The sequence below is a fragment of the Phacochoerus africanus genome, chromosome 12 (genome assembly GCF_016906955.1).
Source record: "Phacochoerus africanus isolate WHEZ1 chromosome 12, ROS_Pafr_v1, whole genome shotgun sequence".
NCBI lineage: Eukaryota > Metazoa > Chordata > Mammalia > Artiodactyla > Suidae > Phacochoerus > Phacochoerus africanus.
In genome coordinates this window covers 62,498,943-62,512,712 of record NC_062555.1, presented here as the reverse complement: position 1 = coordinate 62,512,712, position 13,770 = coordinate 62,498,943, and the positions used below count along the sequence as shown (strand labels likewise).

Genomic DNA, 13,770 nt, shown 5'->3' with positions numbered 1-13,770 from the left:
CGACTAGTATCCATTAGGATGCGGGTTTGATCCCTGGCCTCGCCCAGTGGGTTCAGGATCCAGCATTGCCACAAGCTGTGGCATAGGTCACAGGTATGGCTTGGATCCAGCATCACTCTGACTGTAGTGTAGGCCTGCACCTGCAGCTCCGATTTGATCCCTAGCCTGGCCACTTTCATGTGCTACAGGCGTGGCTCTAAAAAGAAAAAAAAAAGAATGTCCCTTCAAGTTGCTGTGACATTTCTTTGATTGAATAAAGGTTTTTTTCTGGCTTCCCATTAGAGATTAACAAACTATACTAAACCTTTTATCTTTTCTTTTCAGTATTTGTTTCATCAAGCAAAGCACTTTAAAATTCTTTAAATGTTGTTTATTTTACATCTACTGTTTGAATTAGAAAAGAGCATTGTAAAGCCAGATGTGACATTTTAACTTTGCTAATAAGAGTAATTAACCTTAAAATATCAGCACAAATAACATGCATAAACAGTCATCTCACATATGGGAAAAGTGAAAATATATAGTGTAAAGAAACCGGAGGGTTATTTTTTTTATGCAAAAGATAAACATGATAACTTCTCTATTAAAAAAAAAAATCCGCCTCTTAATTAAACCCTAAATGGTCGTTACTATTTCCTGCTATACCTGCATATTATTTAATCTCTAGCTGTTGAGGAAGTGTGTTCTCTTTTTAACATGTATGGAGACTCCTGTTAGGCTTGAGAGTGTGATGAACCAACCACCTGCTACGACGGCATCATTGTTTTGTAAGCTCCGTGGTGAGGTTTTTATTCCCAGAGCCTTAGACATCCAGCCCGAGCCCCGCCCAACTTTTCTATCCCTCTTCCTGGAATCCTCCTCCTTGGAAGAGGAAGAATTAAAGAAATGGTTTGAATGGGCTTTTACGATTACAGAAAGTAATGTATATTGACATTAGAACATTCAGTCAAGCACAGAAGAAAATTAAAATCACCTGCAATTATGTGACGTCGTTGCTGCCATTTTGGTGTATATTTTTCATGCTTTCCTTCTTTACCTATTTAGCTACTATATATCCTGATCGAGACCCATATCGTCTAGCTAACAAATGTCATGTCTCAAGTACAAAGGGACACAGGTCTGTCCTCTCGAAGCTTTCACTGATACGAAAATACAGACATTAAACATTGTAGGAGGAGATCAAGGTTTATGATGGTGAAGTAGTGGAAGTTATGAAAACCCACAGGGTAAAACCCAGTTTCTTGGTTGTCACTATTTTTCTGTCTCACTAAATATTCTTGGAGACACTTTAATAGCTGAGCGGTATGCCGTTATCTTCATCTACCTCGTATCATATGTGTAGGTTGTTTGCCATTTTTAGCTCTTGTAATTAAAACAGTGACCATCTTCACAGTTTAATCTCTGTTGGTGACCACAGTTAGATTTTTAGGATGTAGTACAAAAAGTAATAGTTCTCGGTTCAGCAGTGGGGAAAACGTAGAGGCTTTCGGCGAACGTCATCCAGTTGGCTTCCATAAGTACTGCACCTTTGAACACCAGCCGTGCACAAAAGTGCTCTTTTTGCCACACCTCTGCATTGTTCGCTATGGTTACTTAAAACAATTTTTTTTAGCAGTTCGATAACTTTTGTTGATAAGTTAATCTGCGTATTGTTGGCCCCAAGTTAAATTGAACCTTTTGCTTATTTCTTGGTCCACTCGTCTTTCTTTTATGAATGGGGGTTTGTGCAGTAAAGACGTTAACTCTATGGAGAAGGGAGTAGGAGAGAAATCAATAAATTATATTGGAGCCACAAGCAGGAAGGACTCCTGCTGTTACTTTTCTTCTCTCACTCATGGCACCTCTGATTCCAGATGGGAATTTTCCACACCCAGCCATTTGATGCTAACTGCCCTTGGCTATCATAGACCCCACAGGTCAAGGGCTCAGACTGAAGAAGCCAGTTCCACTGGTGGGTCCCACACTACCCACCATGTCTGCTCGACTTGGCTGTAAATTAGAGGTCCCTACAACTCTCTCATTGGGTTTGCTGATTTGCTAGAGTGACTTAAAATCCATGAATACAGTTAACTTACTCTTGGCAACTTATTACTAAGGATGTTTTAAAAGATACAAATGAGGGAGTTCCCATTGTGACTCAGCAGGTTAAGACCCGGACATAGCATCTATGAGGATGCAGGTTGGATCCCTGGCCTCCTTCAGTGGGTTAAGGATCCGGCGTTGCCAAAACTGCTGTGTAGGTCGCAGGTGCAGCTTGGATCCGGTGCTGCTGTGGCTGTGATTGTGGCTGTGGCTGTGGCTGTGGTGTAGGCTGATCTCTGTGGCTCTAATTTGACCCTTAGCCCGGGAACTTCAATATGTCACAGGTGTGGCTGTAAAAAGAACATAAATAATGGAAAATAAAATAAACTGTAAAAAAGATAAACTGAAAATTTGGATTTAACAACAAAAATAAAGGATACAAAAGAACAGCCAGATGAAGGTTACTGAGCTCAGGCATCTTTGTCTCTGTGGAGCTGGGGTGCGGCACCCTCCTCCTCCCAGCATGTGGATGCGTTCATCCGCCCAGAAGCTCTCAGAACCCCATACTGTGGGGATGTTTATGGAGGCTTCATCATGGCGGCGTGGTGGGTGACGAACTCCATTTGCAGCCCTTCTCTCCTTCACAGGGCCTGAGGCAGAAAACTCCAACTTCTAATCACAAGTTGGTCTTTCTGGTAACCACTCCCCTCCGGAGGGTACTCAGCAGTCCACCCAGAGTCACTGCATTAGAACAAAAGATGCCCTGGTCACTCAGGAAATTGAAGGGGTTTAGGGCCTCTGTGCCAGCAGCTGGGACCAAAGAGGAATAGATTAGCAGGAATCATAGGCAGACACACACACACACACACACACACACACACACACACACACACACACACACACACACACACACACACACACTGTATGTAAGTCTGTAATTATTTCACAAGTGATAAAATGTGTGCTGCCATTTATTTCTTCGCAGAGTCCCTATTCATCTCTTGGACATACATCTATAATTTTATGGTCTCATGATATGTACACATATTTCTTTTGCCTCTCTCAATATTTTGTGCATTCTTCTCAAGATGTTCATATATTGAAGCTCAGAGATTACTGCTCTCTTGATTATCTTTTGGCCGTTTAATATGATCAACTCCTTGCCACCCATTTTGCAGATGACCTGCAGACTTCGAATGGCAGCTGTGTCTGCGCAGCTCTTGGGACTGTTAGGGGAGGGAGGAAAACTGGGCTTGAGCGCTGATCACTTGTGGCTGATTTTCTGTCTCTTGGCAGATATGTGTGCATCTTTTCCGCTGTTCTGAGGATGGTGGGAAAGGAAATTGCTTTCATGCTGCCCACCCCCTAGGTGCCCTGCTTTCTGATATGCTTCGCACAAATGCCCTGGGTTTTTTTTTTTTTTTGTCTTTCGAAGGCAAAAATGCTAGTGGAGTCATGGCTAAAGGAAAACATGTCAGGTTGCATTGATGGAAAAGAGTCACTTGGAGTATGTACGTGTCTGTACGTGGGGGATATGATGTGTGGCTCAGCGACATTCATGTGCAAATGTCCTGCAGAGCAAATTAAAGGAATAAAAAAAACCCCACATTTATTTTGTTTCTCTAACAAGAACTTGACTCAAGAAACAGCTGATAGAGTTGAAAATCAGTGGAGTAACAATTTAAGGGGATAGAAAATCAGCTTCTTTGTATCAGAAGACCGAGATCCATGTACTTGTAAGATTTTGGAAAAGTTCTCTATCACGTAGCATTTAAAATGGTTTGTGAAGAGCAGATCTTTTAAAACATTTTGCTGCCAGAGAATTAAGTTCTCAAAGCTGGCATTAATTTCAGTCTTATGTCAAGAGCCAAATGGATTAATAATGAAATATTAAAGGAAAGCACAGTCTCTCACTTAAATGTTTTTAATGGTAATAATGACTTAAGCCTTGATAAGAAAGCTGAAAAGGAATATTATTCCCATCCTGCAGTTCTCATAATAAATGAAACTTTCACACAGAGAATACAGTCTCCTTTAAGGCAAGTTCAGAGTAGGGCACGTCAGGAAGTGACTCAAACTTGATTAAAATTTCTCTTTATATATTCAGTCAGCACCTTATCTTGATTTTTCAAGTAGAAGAAAAATGAGAATTTTAAGCCTTAGTAAAACATTATGGAAATGTCAAAATCAGTAAACATTAAAAAGCCAAATCGAAGAGACAAATCAGTAAGTGACAATTAAGAACCTTCCAGATTTGATGCAAATCAACATACTGAATGATCAGACCTAAATGTGCCCAGTTAAGGACCATTTTTGGTTTCCGTGTCTTTTCAAATGCAACTTTCCCAGGAATGTAAACACTGATTTTGATTCACAAGGTGAATTTTCTTTCAATTACTTCTGAGTTTAAAGTAGAAGGGGCTGTAGTGGGTTTTGATGCTGTTTTTAATTTCAAACGTCAAAAACATTTTATATTGGGGGTAGCTATATTAATTCCTACCAGGTCTTTGTTATCCTTCAATCGTTTTGAACCAGATGGGTAAAAACAAAATTTTTTAGAGTAAAATAAGTGTATAAACATACCTTTGCATAGTAAATATGAAATCAGTACTTTGATATGAGTATTTAATGTTTATTTCTCCCCAATCCATTGATTTTATTTACATTATAATTATTCTCTAGGAATATTTTAAGTGTAAGAAAGCTTTTATAGGCAGGTATAGGTTTTATTTTGATTTTGATACTAAAAATGTATTTACTTTGTATAGTTAACATAGCTCTAAGTAATTTATCAAGGTGTTTATTAAAAATATTCTTGATTATATCATTTCCTGTTTTTAGTATATTAACAGTTTATTTTTGAAACATACCTTATTCTGATAACTATGAAGCTATCCTTTGAGAAGGTATGCAGAATGTTAACCTTGAATATTAGTACATTAGAAACTTTAAAAATCATGTTATTATGGGTCTGGAGAGTTAAAAAGAACATACTGCTTATATTATGACAACATAAAAAAAATCTCTTACTGATAAACTCTGTATTTCCATAAATTATTTCGTCTAATGGAGATATCTGAGATGGTGTGTTAAATCTCCAGATTCCTTTTTTTTGTTGTTGTTGTTGTTGTTGCTGCTGCTATTTCTTGGGCCGCTCCCGCGGCATATGGAGGTTCCCAGGCTAGGGGTTGAATCGGAGCTGTAGCCACAGGCCTACGCCAGAGCCACAGCAACGTGGGACCTACACCACAGCTCACGGCAACGCCGGATCGTTAACCCACTGAGCAAGGGCAGGGACCGAACCCGCAACCTCATGGTTCCTAGTCGGATTCGTTAACCACTGCGCCACGACGGGAACTCCCAGATTCCTTTTAAAGATGATTTTATCATTATGATGTTAATCTTGATAATTATTAGAAAAATTTTTAAAAATGCCTGGGATACCAAGAAAAAAATTGGAGTCTAGCCATATTTCCGTTGCTCTGCTGCAGGCTTTCAGGCGTGTAACTGAACCTTCTTCAAAAGTATAGTCTTTAAAGGATGTGTTATATTCCAGCCCAATTATGTGGTGTTAGATTCTCAAGTGTAATTTGAGAATTCCAGCTTGAAGGACTCGGTGGATGCTGAAGCAATACTCCCAAATCGTGAAAAGGCGAGGAGCAGGTTGCAGGACTGGATGAGGGCCTTTGGTTGTGTGGGTTGGAAATGCTGAGTTGGATAGACTTCTGGCCTCGTGCATGTGGAGACGGCCTGTGGCACGCTCTAGATGGGACCACTGGAGAGGTGACAAGAGGCAGGCACTTCCTCTTCTGGTGTCTGACATTTTTGTATGTCACCTCACTGCATTTCATCCGGTTATCCTTGGAGCGTCCCTTTCCTCCATGCAGTTTTAGGGGAGGTGGGCCAAAGTTTGCGTATCTCAGATGGGCTGTGTCCTGAAATAGTCTCCTTAGGTGCTTGATGGCTACGGTCAGGAAATCAAAGCTGGCACATACAGCTGTTTAATTACACAATATTGCTTGAATAATATCCACCAGCTGTATTATGTGTCATACAGTCCTGTGGAAAAAATTTCCCTAATGTTGTTTATCTCGCAGATGTTGAAGGTTAAACTTTCTAAATGACTCTCTGAAAATGAATACCTTTTTTTCTGCTGACTTTGTATTGTCGGGATTTGTTATTTATTCTTTTTTTCTTTTTTTCTTTTTAGGGCCACTCCCCTGGCATATGGAGGTTCCCAGGCCAGGGGTCTAATTGGAGGTGTAGCCACCGGCCTACGCCACAGCCACAGCAACACCAGATCCGAGCCGCATCTGCGACCCACACCACAGCTCACGGCAACGCCGGATCCTTAACCCACTGAGCAAGGCCAGGGATCGAACCTGCCACTTCATGGTTCCTAGTCAGATTCGTTTCTGCTGTGCCACAATGGGAACTCCAGGATTTGTTATTGTTTATAAATAAAATGATAGACCCTCAGTGAACATTGAAGTCCTATTAATATTGAAAATTCCTGTTGAAAGAAAAGGGACACGTGAATTATATTTGTTTTGATTCCTGCTGTTGCTGTTTTTCTTCTGTTGTTTGGAATATATAAACAGATTCTCCCCCCAAAACCAACCAACAAACAAAACTCTAGGAGTCTACATGTACGTTTTTCCCTCCTATATTTCTCAGAATCTGGTTTAGGTTTGTTTCAGGGCTGAAACAAGTGCTGCATAAAAATATTAGCAGCTGGTTCCAGGATTCATCTGGAAGGGGTGCAGATGCGCGGTTATCATGGATCTTGTTGTGGAACTTAGATGGAAATACAGTGCCTGTTATGATTGAAGGAATGCTCATTAGCAGTCTTAGAAAGTAACAGAAAGAAACACTGGAATATAACGTTCACTTTTGTTTCCTGTTAGAAAGCAGAAGATGAGGATACTGTTCTCACACCTGATGGCACCAGGGAATTCCTGACGTTTGAAGTTCCGTTGAATGATTCAGGATCAGCCGGTCTTGGCGTCAGTGTCAAAGGTAACCGGTCAAAAGAGAACCACGCCGATTTGGGAATCTTTGTCAAGTCCATTATTAACGGAGGAGCAGCGTCTAAGGTAAGCAGATGCCATCTTGACCCAGCTTATGCTCATTCGCAAAAATGTTTAATTACAGCCCTGGTCCTGTTTTGGAAGCCTCTAAGCTGTAGGGGCAAAACCTATCCTCTACCCTCTTAGATTCAGTTCCTGTGGCCTGTGAATTAAACTAACAGAAGACAGATTAGTGGGGAAAAGGTTACACATTTTATTGATGTTAAAATTTCCAATTTTATGTATACGGGAGCTCTACAGGAAAGAAGTGAAAACCCAAAGAAGTGGTTAGACTAGGAAGCTTATATACCATTTTAGCAAATGGTGATAAATAATGGAATCGTGATTAGACAAAAGGTTTGGGCTTCCAGGGATGGTCAATTGTTGTGAGATGGTGAATATATGAGGGAAACCAGAGGTAGAAAAGGTTTATTTTGTAAGGTTTGTTCGGTAGACTTATCTCAGTGCCCGTCCTTCTCTGGTGGCGAGGGTTGTTCTCCCTCCCAGGTTTGGAGAAGAGGGGGCACCTTCACCTGGGGAACTTGATGCCCCACGTTCAGCCAGAAGGGGGACAGGACAGACCCTTCCTTCCGTGTCTGCCTTCTGTTTACATAATCCCTCTGCCAAAGTGGTATGTTTTGGGGTGGCATTTTCTGATACCCTGGAGCACATAAAGGTTTTCTGTTTTCTCGGCAATACCCCTTCCGTGAGCAGACAACTCCTGACATCTCAGTGATCTCTCATTTCGCGATGGAACTCGCAGCTGCAGCTCCCCGTTTATTTTGTCTCACAGAATTCACAGCCCCTGGTCATTCTAGTGAAATGAAGACTATCCATGCAAAGACTCGGCCCAGGTCCTGGCACAGAGCTGCCCTGCAGTGAAGGCTAATCCCCTGCCATGGGTCACTGCTCCAGTTTCCCAGTGTAGAGAAAATTTCCTGGCTGTCTGTGAAGGGGCACTCCTTGGCCATTGTCTAATAGCCTGGAGCTTTTGCATGTCTTGGGTTGTAAATAACCTCTCTGGGTGTCTCTGGAAGCAGGAAAGTAATCACTTTGTGTCCTTTGAATTAGTATGCTATTTTGGTAAACAGATTATGATAATGACTTGATTTACAAATGTATAAATGATTGGAGTAGACACAGGCTGCCATGGCTGCTTACACATTATTATGCCGGTGTTCAATTGGGCGTAATCCATTAGTATTAAAGCGCCCCCCCCCTTTTCTTTTTGCTTTGTTCTTATTTTTATTTTTTTTTTTAACTCAAGGGAAAGCAACTTCTTTTATTACAGACTCTTTAAGGGTACTTTTTACCTGCTTTCTTCCCAGGACGGGAGGCTTCGGGTGGACGATCAGCTGATCGCAGTGAATGGAGAGTCCCTGTTGGGGAAGACAAACCAGGATGCCATGGAAACCCTCCGCAGGTCCATGTCCACGGAGGGGAACAAGCGAGGCATGATCCAGCTCATTGTGGCAAGGAGAATAAGCAAGTGTGCTGAGGTAAAGCATGAGCAAGACGCAAGGGCCCTGATGGTCGTAGGACCCGAGGTCTGTCTAGGACCGAGGTCTGTCCTAACGCTGGGCAACCAAGGGAGAGCCCCGGGGCTTTGCCTCCAAAGACGCCCTATTGCCTTTGCTCATCTAGAGTTTAGTGCACTGTCAGGGTACTGTGATTTGTTTTCTTAATTCTCTTGTCCAGATATTCCTAAGTGTGCCATTGTATTTCTGTTGCTACCCCAACAGATAGCACTGTCCTCTCAAAGGCACCTTGAGCTGAGTTCTCACCTTGAAAACTCACGCCTTCCTGCCTGGGCCTGCAGTTTCTCTTCCCTTGAGCAGTGGCCAACCTGCGGGAGAAGCACCTAAGCAACGTTGCTTGTGCCCTGGCTTATGGAGAATGAGTGCCTCTTGCAAAGTCCCTCAAGGGAGAGAGTCTGTTTCTCCTGTGACATTGTCAGAAGTGTGACCGCTCCTTCTTCTCCCCCCACCCGGTCCCCCTTTCTCCATCACTGGAGAGCTGGCTGCTTTCCTCTGGAGAGCCTGCTTTTTCAGGGGTATCTCCTGCGTAAAGCCACGGTGGGTTCTGCACTTGTGCTGCCCTCTCTCTCTAGTTAGGCATGACTGGGAAGGTTTTTCTCTCCTGAAGGATATGAACATTCGTTTTCCCAAAGAGTAGAAACATCCCAAGTAGAAACATACTTTCTTGTATAGCAGGGCATTTGCAAATTTAAAGGGCGTTGTATATAGATTTGTTCATTAGTATTAGAACCTGAGAAGAGTTTGTTCCAAATTCTTTTATAGAATACATGCCAGCTCTAGGAAACAGTTGGGACCTGCTTGTTGAAAGGGTGACGTTTTTGTGGTCTCTGTGTCTAGTGATGCTTAGCTCCCCCCATTTTTAAATCACCTAAAGCAAATGATTAGCAGATCATACAAACTGGAAATTGTATCTCAACTGCTTAGGTGTTTTTCTTAATTTTAAAAGCTGTGTTTATTATAAAAAGCAAGCTTTTCAGGGTGTGGTTGGGACTCACCCAGCCCGATAATGCAATCAGATTTTGCAACACACCCTTGAGTGCAGTGGGTCGTCAGTGGAGTGGTGACCCGATTTTTAAATGTCTACTGACCATTTTTTATATTGTTTTTATTTTCCAAATGCACCATGGCCTAATGATAATTAACACATCAATTTCCCTAACAACGAGAATACGATGTCACCTTAACTAAAAACCTCAGCGTGGAAAACCGTGGGAAATAACGCATTCACGTTCACATGATAAGTGTGAACACGGATCTTTCAGAGTGGGCTGCTGGGTTGGTTTTCTTGGATAATAGTCTTTACTGGTTTCCAAGTCATTGACTGATGTTTGTCATGTAAGTCTTACAAGGAACTCTGTCAAAAATTCTCCACCGTAAGTTCACAGGACACATCGCTCCCTATTTGGTCTTTTTCAAAAATGGAATAATTTCATATCCATAGGCTGTATTCATTTGACAGAGGTTCCCGGAGCATCATCTACATGTTAGGTCCTGGGGAGCCAGTGGCGATTACAAACAGATGGGGTTTCCTCTCTGGATGTTCTCCTGGACAATATGTCATAGTTTTGGTCTGTTTAGTTTGTTTACAAAAACAAACTAAAATCTCTAGCACCTTCTCAAAGTTCTCCTTCAGAGGAAAGAACTGAATGTGATAGGAGGACTTAAAATGTAGGAAACGGAGGAGTTTCCGTCGTGGCGCGGTGGGACCGAACCCAATGAGTATCCATGAGGATGTGGGTTCGATCCCTGGCCTCACTCAGTGGGTTAAGGATCCGGCATTGCTGTGAGCTATGGTACAGGTCGCAGATGCAGCTCAGACCCGGAGTCGCTGTGGCTGTGATTCAGGCCGTCAGCTGCAGCTCCCTTTCAACCCCCAGCCTGGGAACCTTCTTGTGCTGAGGGTGTGGCCCTAAAAAGTGGGAGAAAAAAAAAAAAAAAGTAGGAAAAATGGACTGATGGTGAGCACCGTGGATCCAAGCCTGCTTTACTCTGGTTTGGATGATTCCCTCTTGTTCCCCAAACAGACCTGTGCCAGCCTGAAAATGTTTTGATAAAAGCACTGATCTGATCCCCTGTTACCCTGGCAAACACATGGCATTGGAATCCCACTGCAGTATCTCTGCATCTCATTCACCTCTGCATGTGAATTTGTGTGAATGAAAATGATTTAAGTAAGGGAACAGCGGCAGTAGGCAGTAATAGACTTTAATATTCAATATTCTTTATGGTATCATTTTCATACATTGCTGGTTATTACTATTTCTTAGGATAGAGTAAGCTTATAAAGCAATTAGATCAAGGAAATCTTATCACGAGTGCTGTGCTTTCTTTGTAATACTAGCGAAAAGCCTTTTGTCCTGACAGGGTTTAACTAGAGAATTATATGAAGACAGAGAGCTTGTTTCAGCTTCCCGTAAGTCTTAAGACATGATTTTGCTGCTGTTGTACTTATATTATATATTACCTTTGGAAAAACATCTTCCTGAATTACTGGGGGGCGGGGGGATGTGTACATTACATTACCGTAAATATTGATATAAGCATGGGGCGTCTTGTCATGAATGAACCTCAGGCCGAGATAATGTGCTGAGTTCTCTCCTTCTGGGTCTATACATCAGCTCTGTGGTCCAGCCTTTGACAGCATCACAGAACTATATTTTACGAACTCATCTTTAAATCAAGGGATTGCATACTTAATTTCAAGCTAGAGAAGATGAAAATTTGCAAAAGAACATCTTTTGTGCATCTCTCTTTGCCCTCTCACATGGGGAAAGTGCTGTGTGTTTTCTTTCTTTCTTCTTTTTTTTTGTCTTTTTAGGGCCGCATCCACAGCCTTTGGAGGTTCCCAGGTTAGGGGTCTAATCAGAGCTATAGCTGCCGGCCTACACCACAGCCACAGCAATGCCAGATCTGAGCCTCTTCTCTGACCTATACCACAGCTCATGGCAATGCTGGATCTTTAGCCCACTGAGGGAGTTCAGGCATGGAACCCGAGTCCTCACGGATACGAGTTGGGTTTGTTACTGCTGAACCACACCGGGAACTCCCTCAATATGTTTAACAGTTGTCACCTCTGCACTGGGGATCGCCTTCCCCTGCGCTTCCCTGGTCTTTGTCCCCATGTAGCACGTGGCAGATATTCTCTGGAAGGTAATTCTGTCTCTTCCACTTGACCTCTCAGGCATCTGTGACCACTGCCTCGGTCCTGGATCCCTTCCTCCTGGCTCTCCATCTTTCTCCTACTTGACTCTGGCCCTCTGTCTCCTCAAAGGCTGCGCTCTTCCACCTGTTCCTTTACTGGTGGTGTTTCTCGAAGCATTTGCTGGGCACTGTCTTCCGCACATGCACCCTGGGGGACCTTTGTCGCCTGGCCCTCAGGCCCCACGTTGTGATGAATCCCGTGTTCCTTCTTCTACGCTCGTTCCAGATCCCTCTATCCAGCCGCCCACAGAGATGTCCACTGGTGTGTCTCTCAGGCACCTGTACTTTTTCCTCTCCGAAACCTGTTGCTCCTTGAGCTCTTGATCAACCCTTCTCCCCATCCCCCTCGAAATAGCGCCACCGTTTCTTCAGCTGTAGAAGCTGGAAGCCTGGGGTGGCTCTGATCTCTCAAATGCCTTTCCTGTCTCCGTAGCCACCTCTTCTGGACCCTCTGCTTCCTTCTGCCCTCCTCTCCTTCCCCTGCCGTTGCCCAGGTTTGGCCCCATCATCTCTCGGGGCTCTCTGCTGCAGCTCCCTGAAGGACCTCTCGCCATCATCCTCTGCACTGCAGTAAAGCACATCTTCCCACAAACGGATCCTGTCACTCCTTGCCGAAATCCCTTTGAGAGCTTTCCATCCTCTTCAGGATGGTTCCAGTCTCCAGAAAAGATTAATGTAGTTCCCGTTAGATGTTCTAGCAAGACCAGGTAACAAAATTAGTATTTTGGCAGTAATTCAGATTTTCTTTCCTGTCTTTAGATCTAATGCTCTTGGAGTTCCCGTCGTGGCTCAGTGGTTAATGAATCCGACTAGGAACCAAGAGGTTGCGGGTTCAATCCCTGGCCTTGCTCAGTGGGTTAAGGATCCGGCGTTGCTGTGGCTCTGGCGTAGGCCGGCGGCTACAGCTCTGATTGGACCCCTAGCCTGGGAACCTCCATATGCTGTGGGAGCGGCCCGAGAAATGGCAAAAAAGACAAAAAAATAAATAAATAGATCTAATGCTCTTACGTAAATATTTAAAAACGTTTCATAAGCAGTAATTGTTTCCTAAAAAAAGAGAAAAGAGATGGTTTCCTCTTGGTTTGTGCTTCTGAAGGATAACTTTTGACTTCTTTTCCATTGGAAAAAATCCATAAAGCAAGAGGCAGAAACATTGGTATCACAGCAAAGGATGAATTTGTTGAGGACTTTGAAGAACATCGGGAAATGGGAGTAAACACCTGACATCCTTCCTTGCATATTGAAAATAACCTGTGTGGGAGCTCCCCTTGTGTCTCAGCAGAAACGAACCCAACCAAGTATCCTTGAGGATGTAGGTTCGATCCCTGGCCTCGCTCAGTGGGCTAAGGAACCAGCATTGCTGTGGCTGTGGTGTAGGCTGTTAGCTGTAGCTCTGATTCGACCCCTACCCTGGGAACCTCCATGTGCCACACTGGTGGCCCATGAAAGAAAGAAAGTAAGAAAGAAAGAAAGGAAATAAGAAAGAAAAGAGCCTGTATGGGAGAAGCAAGCTGATTTTACATGTTCCAAAGAAATTCATTTTTATAGGAATTACGGTAGTTTGGCATAGGGTGCAGTCATTTAGTCATTTTGTTATATCTCTGTTAGACATGATTTCTTGTAAACGCCTTTCTTGGTCCCAACAGAGAATAAGACGAGGGAAGTTTTGTCTGAGACCCCATATTGAAGAATATAGTTACCAAGCGCTATTTTAATTTAATTATTTTTTTAAGAAGGAATAAAAGTTTTTATTTTCAGATGACATCATCATTTACATAAAAAATCCTAAGGAATCTACAAGGCAATTACTTTAGAACAAATAAGTGAATTTAGGAAGGTCACAGAATGGTAGGCGAAGATCAATTTTATTTATATGTACTAGGAATAGACAATTTGAAAATAAAATAAAAGTGTCAGATACTATAATATCAAAAACCATA

At 42.8% G+C, this 13,770-nt stretch overlaps 1 protein-coding gene across 22 annotated transcripts in view; it reads left to right on the top strand.

Annotated features, from left to right (window-relative positions):
* The window catches only part of PARD3 (par-3 family cell polarity regulator), a 629,826-nt gene that overhangs the window by 380,399 nt on the left and 235,657 nt on the right, over positions 1-13,770 (top strand). For all 22 annotated transcript variants that reach the window (XM_047755497.1, XM_047755490.1, XM_047755482.1 and 19 more), the window contains 2 exons: positions 6,930-7,118; positions 8,420-8,590. In XM_047755497.1, the coding sequence (XP_047611453.1) occupies positions 6,930-7,118; positions 8,420-8,590 (360 nt within the window). The remainder of the gene's footprint in view (positions 1-6,929; positions 7,119-8,419; positions 8,591-13,770) is intronic.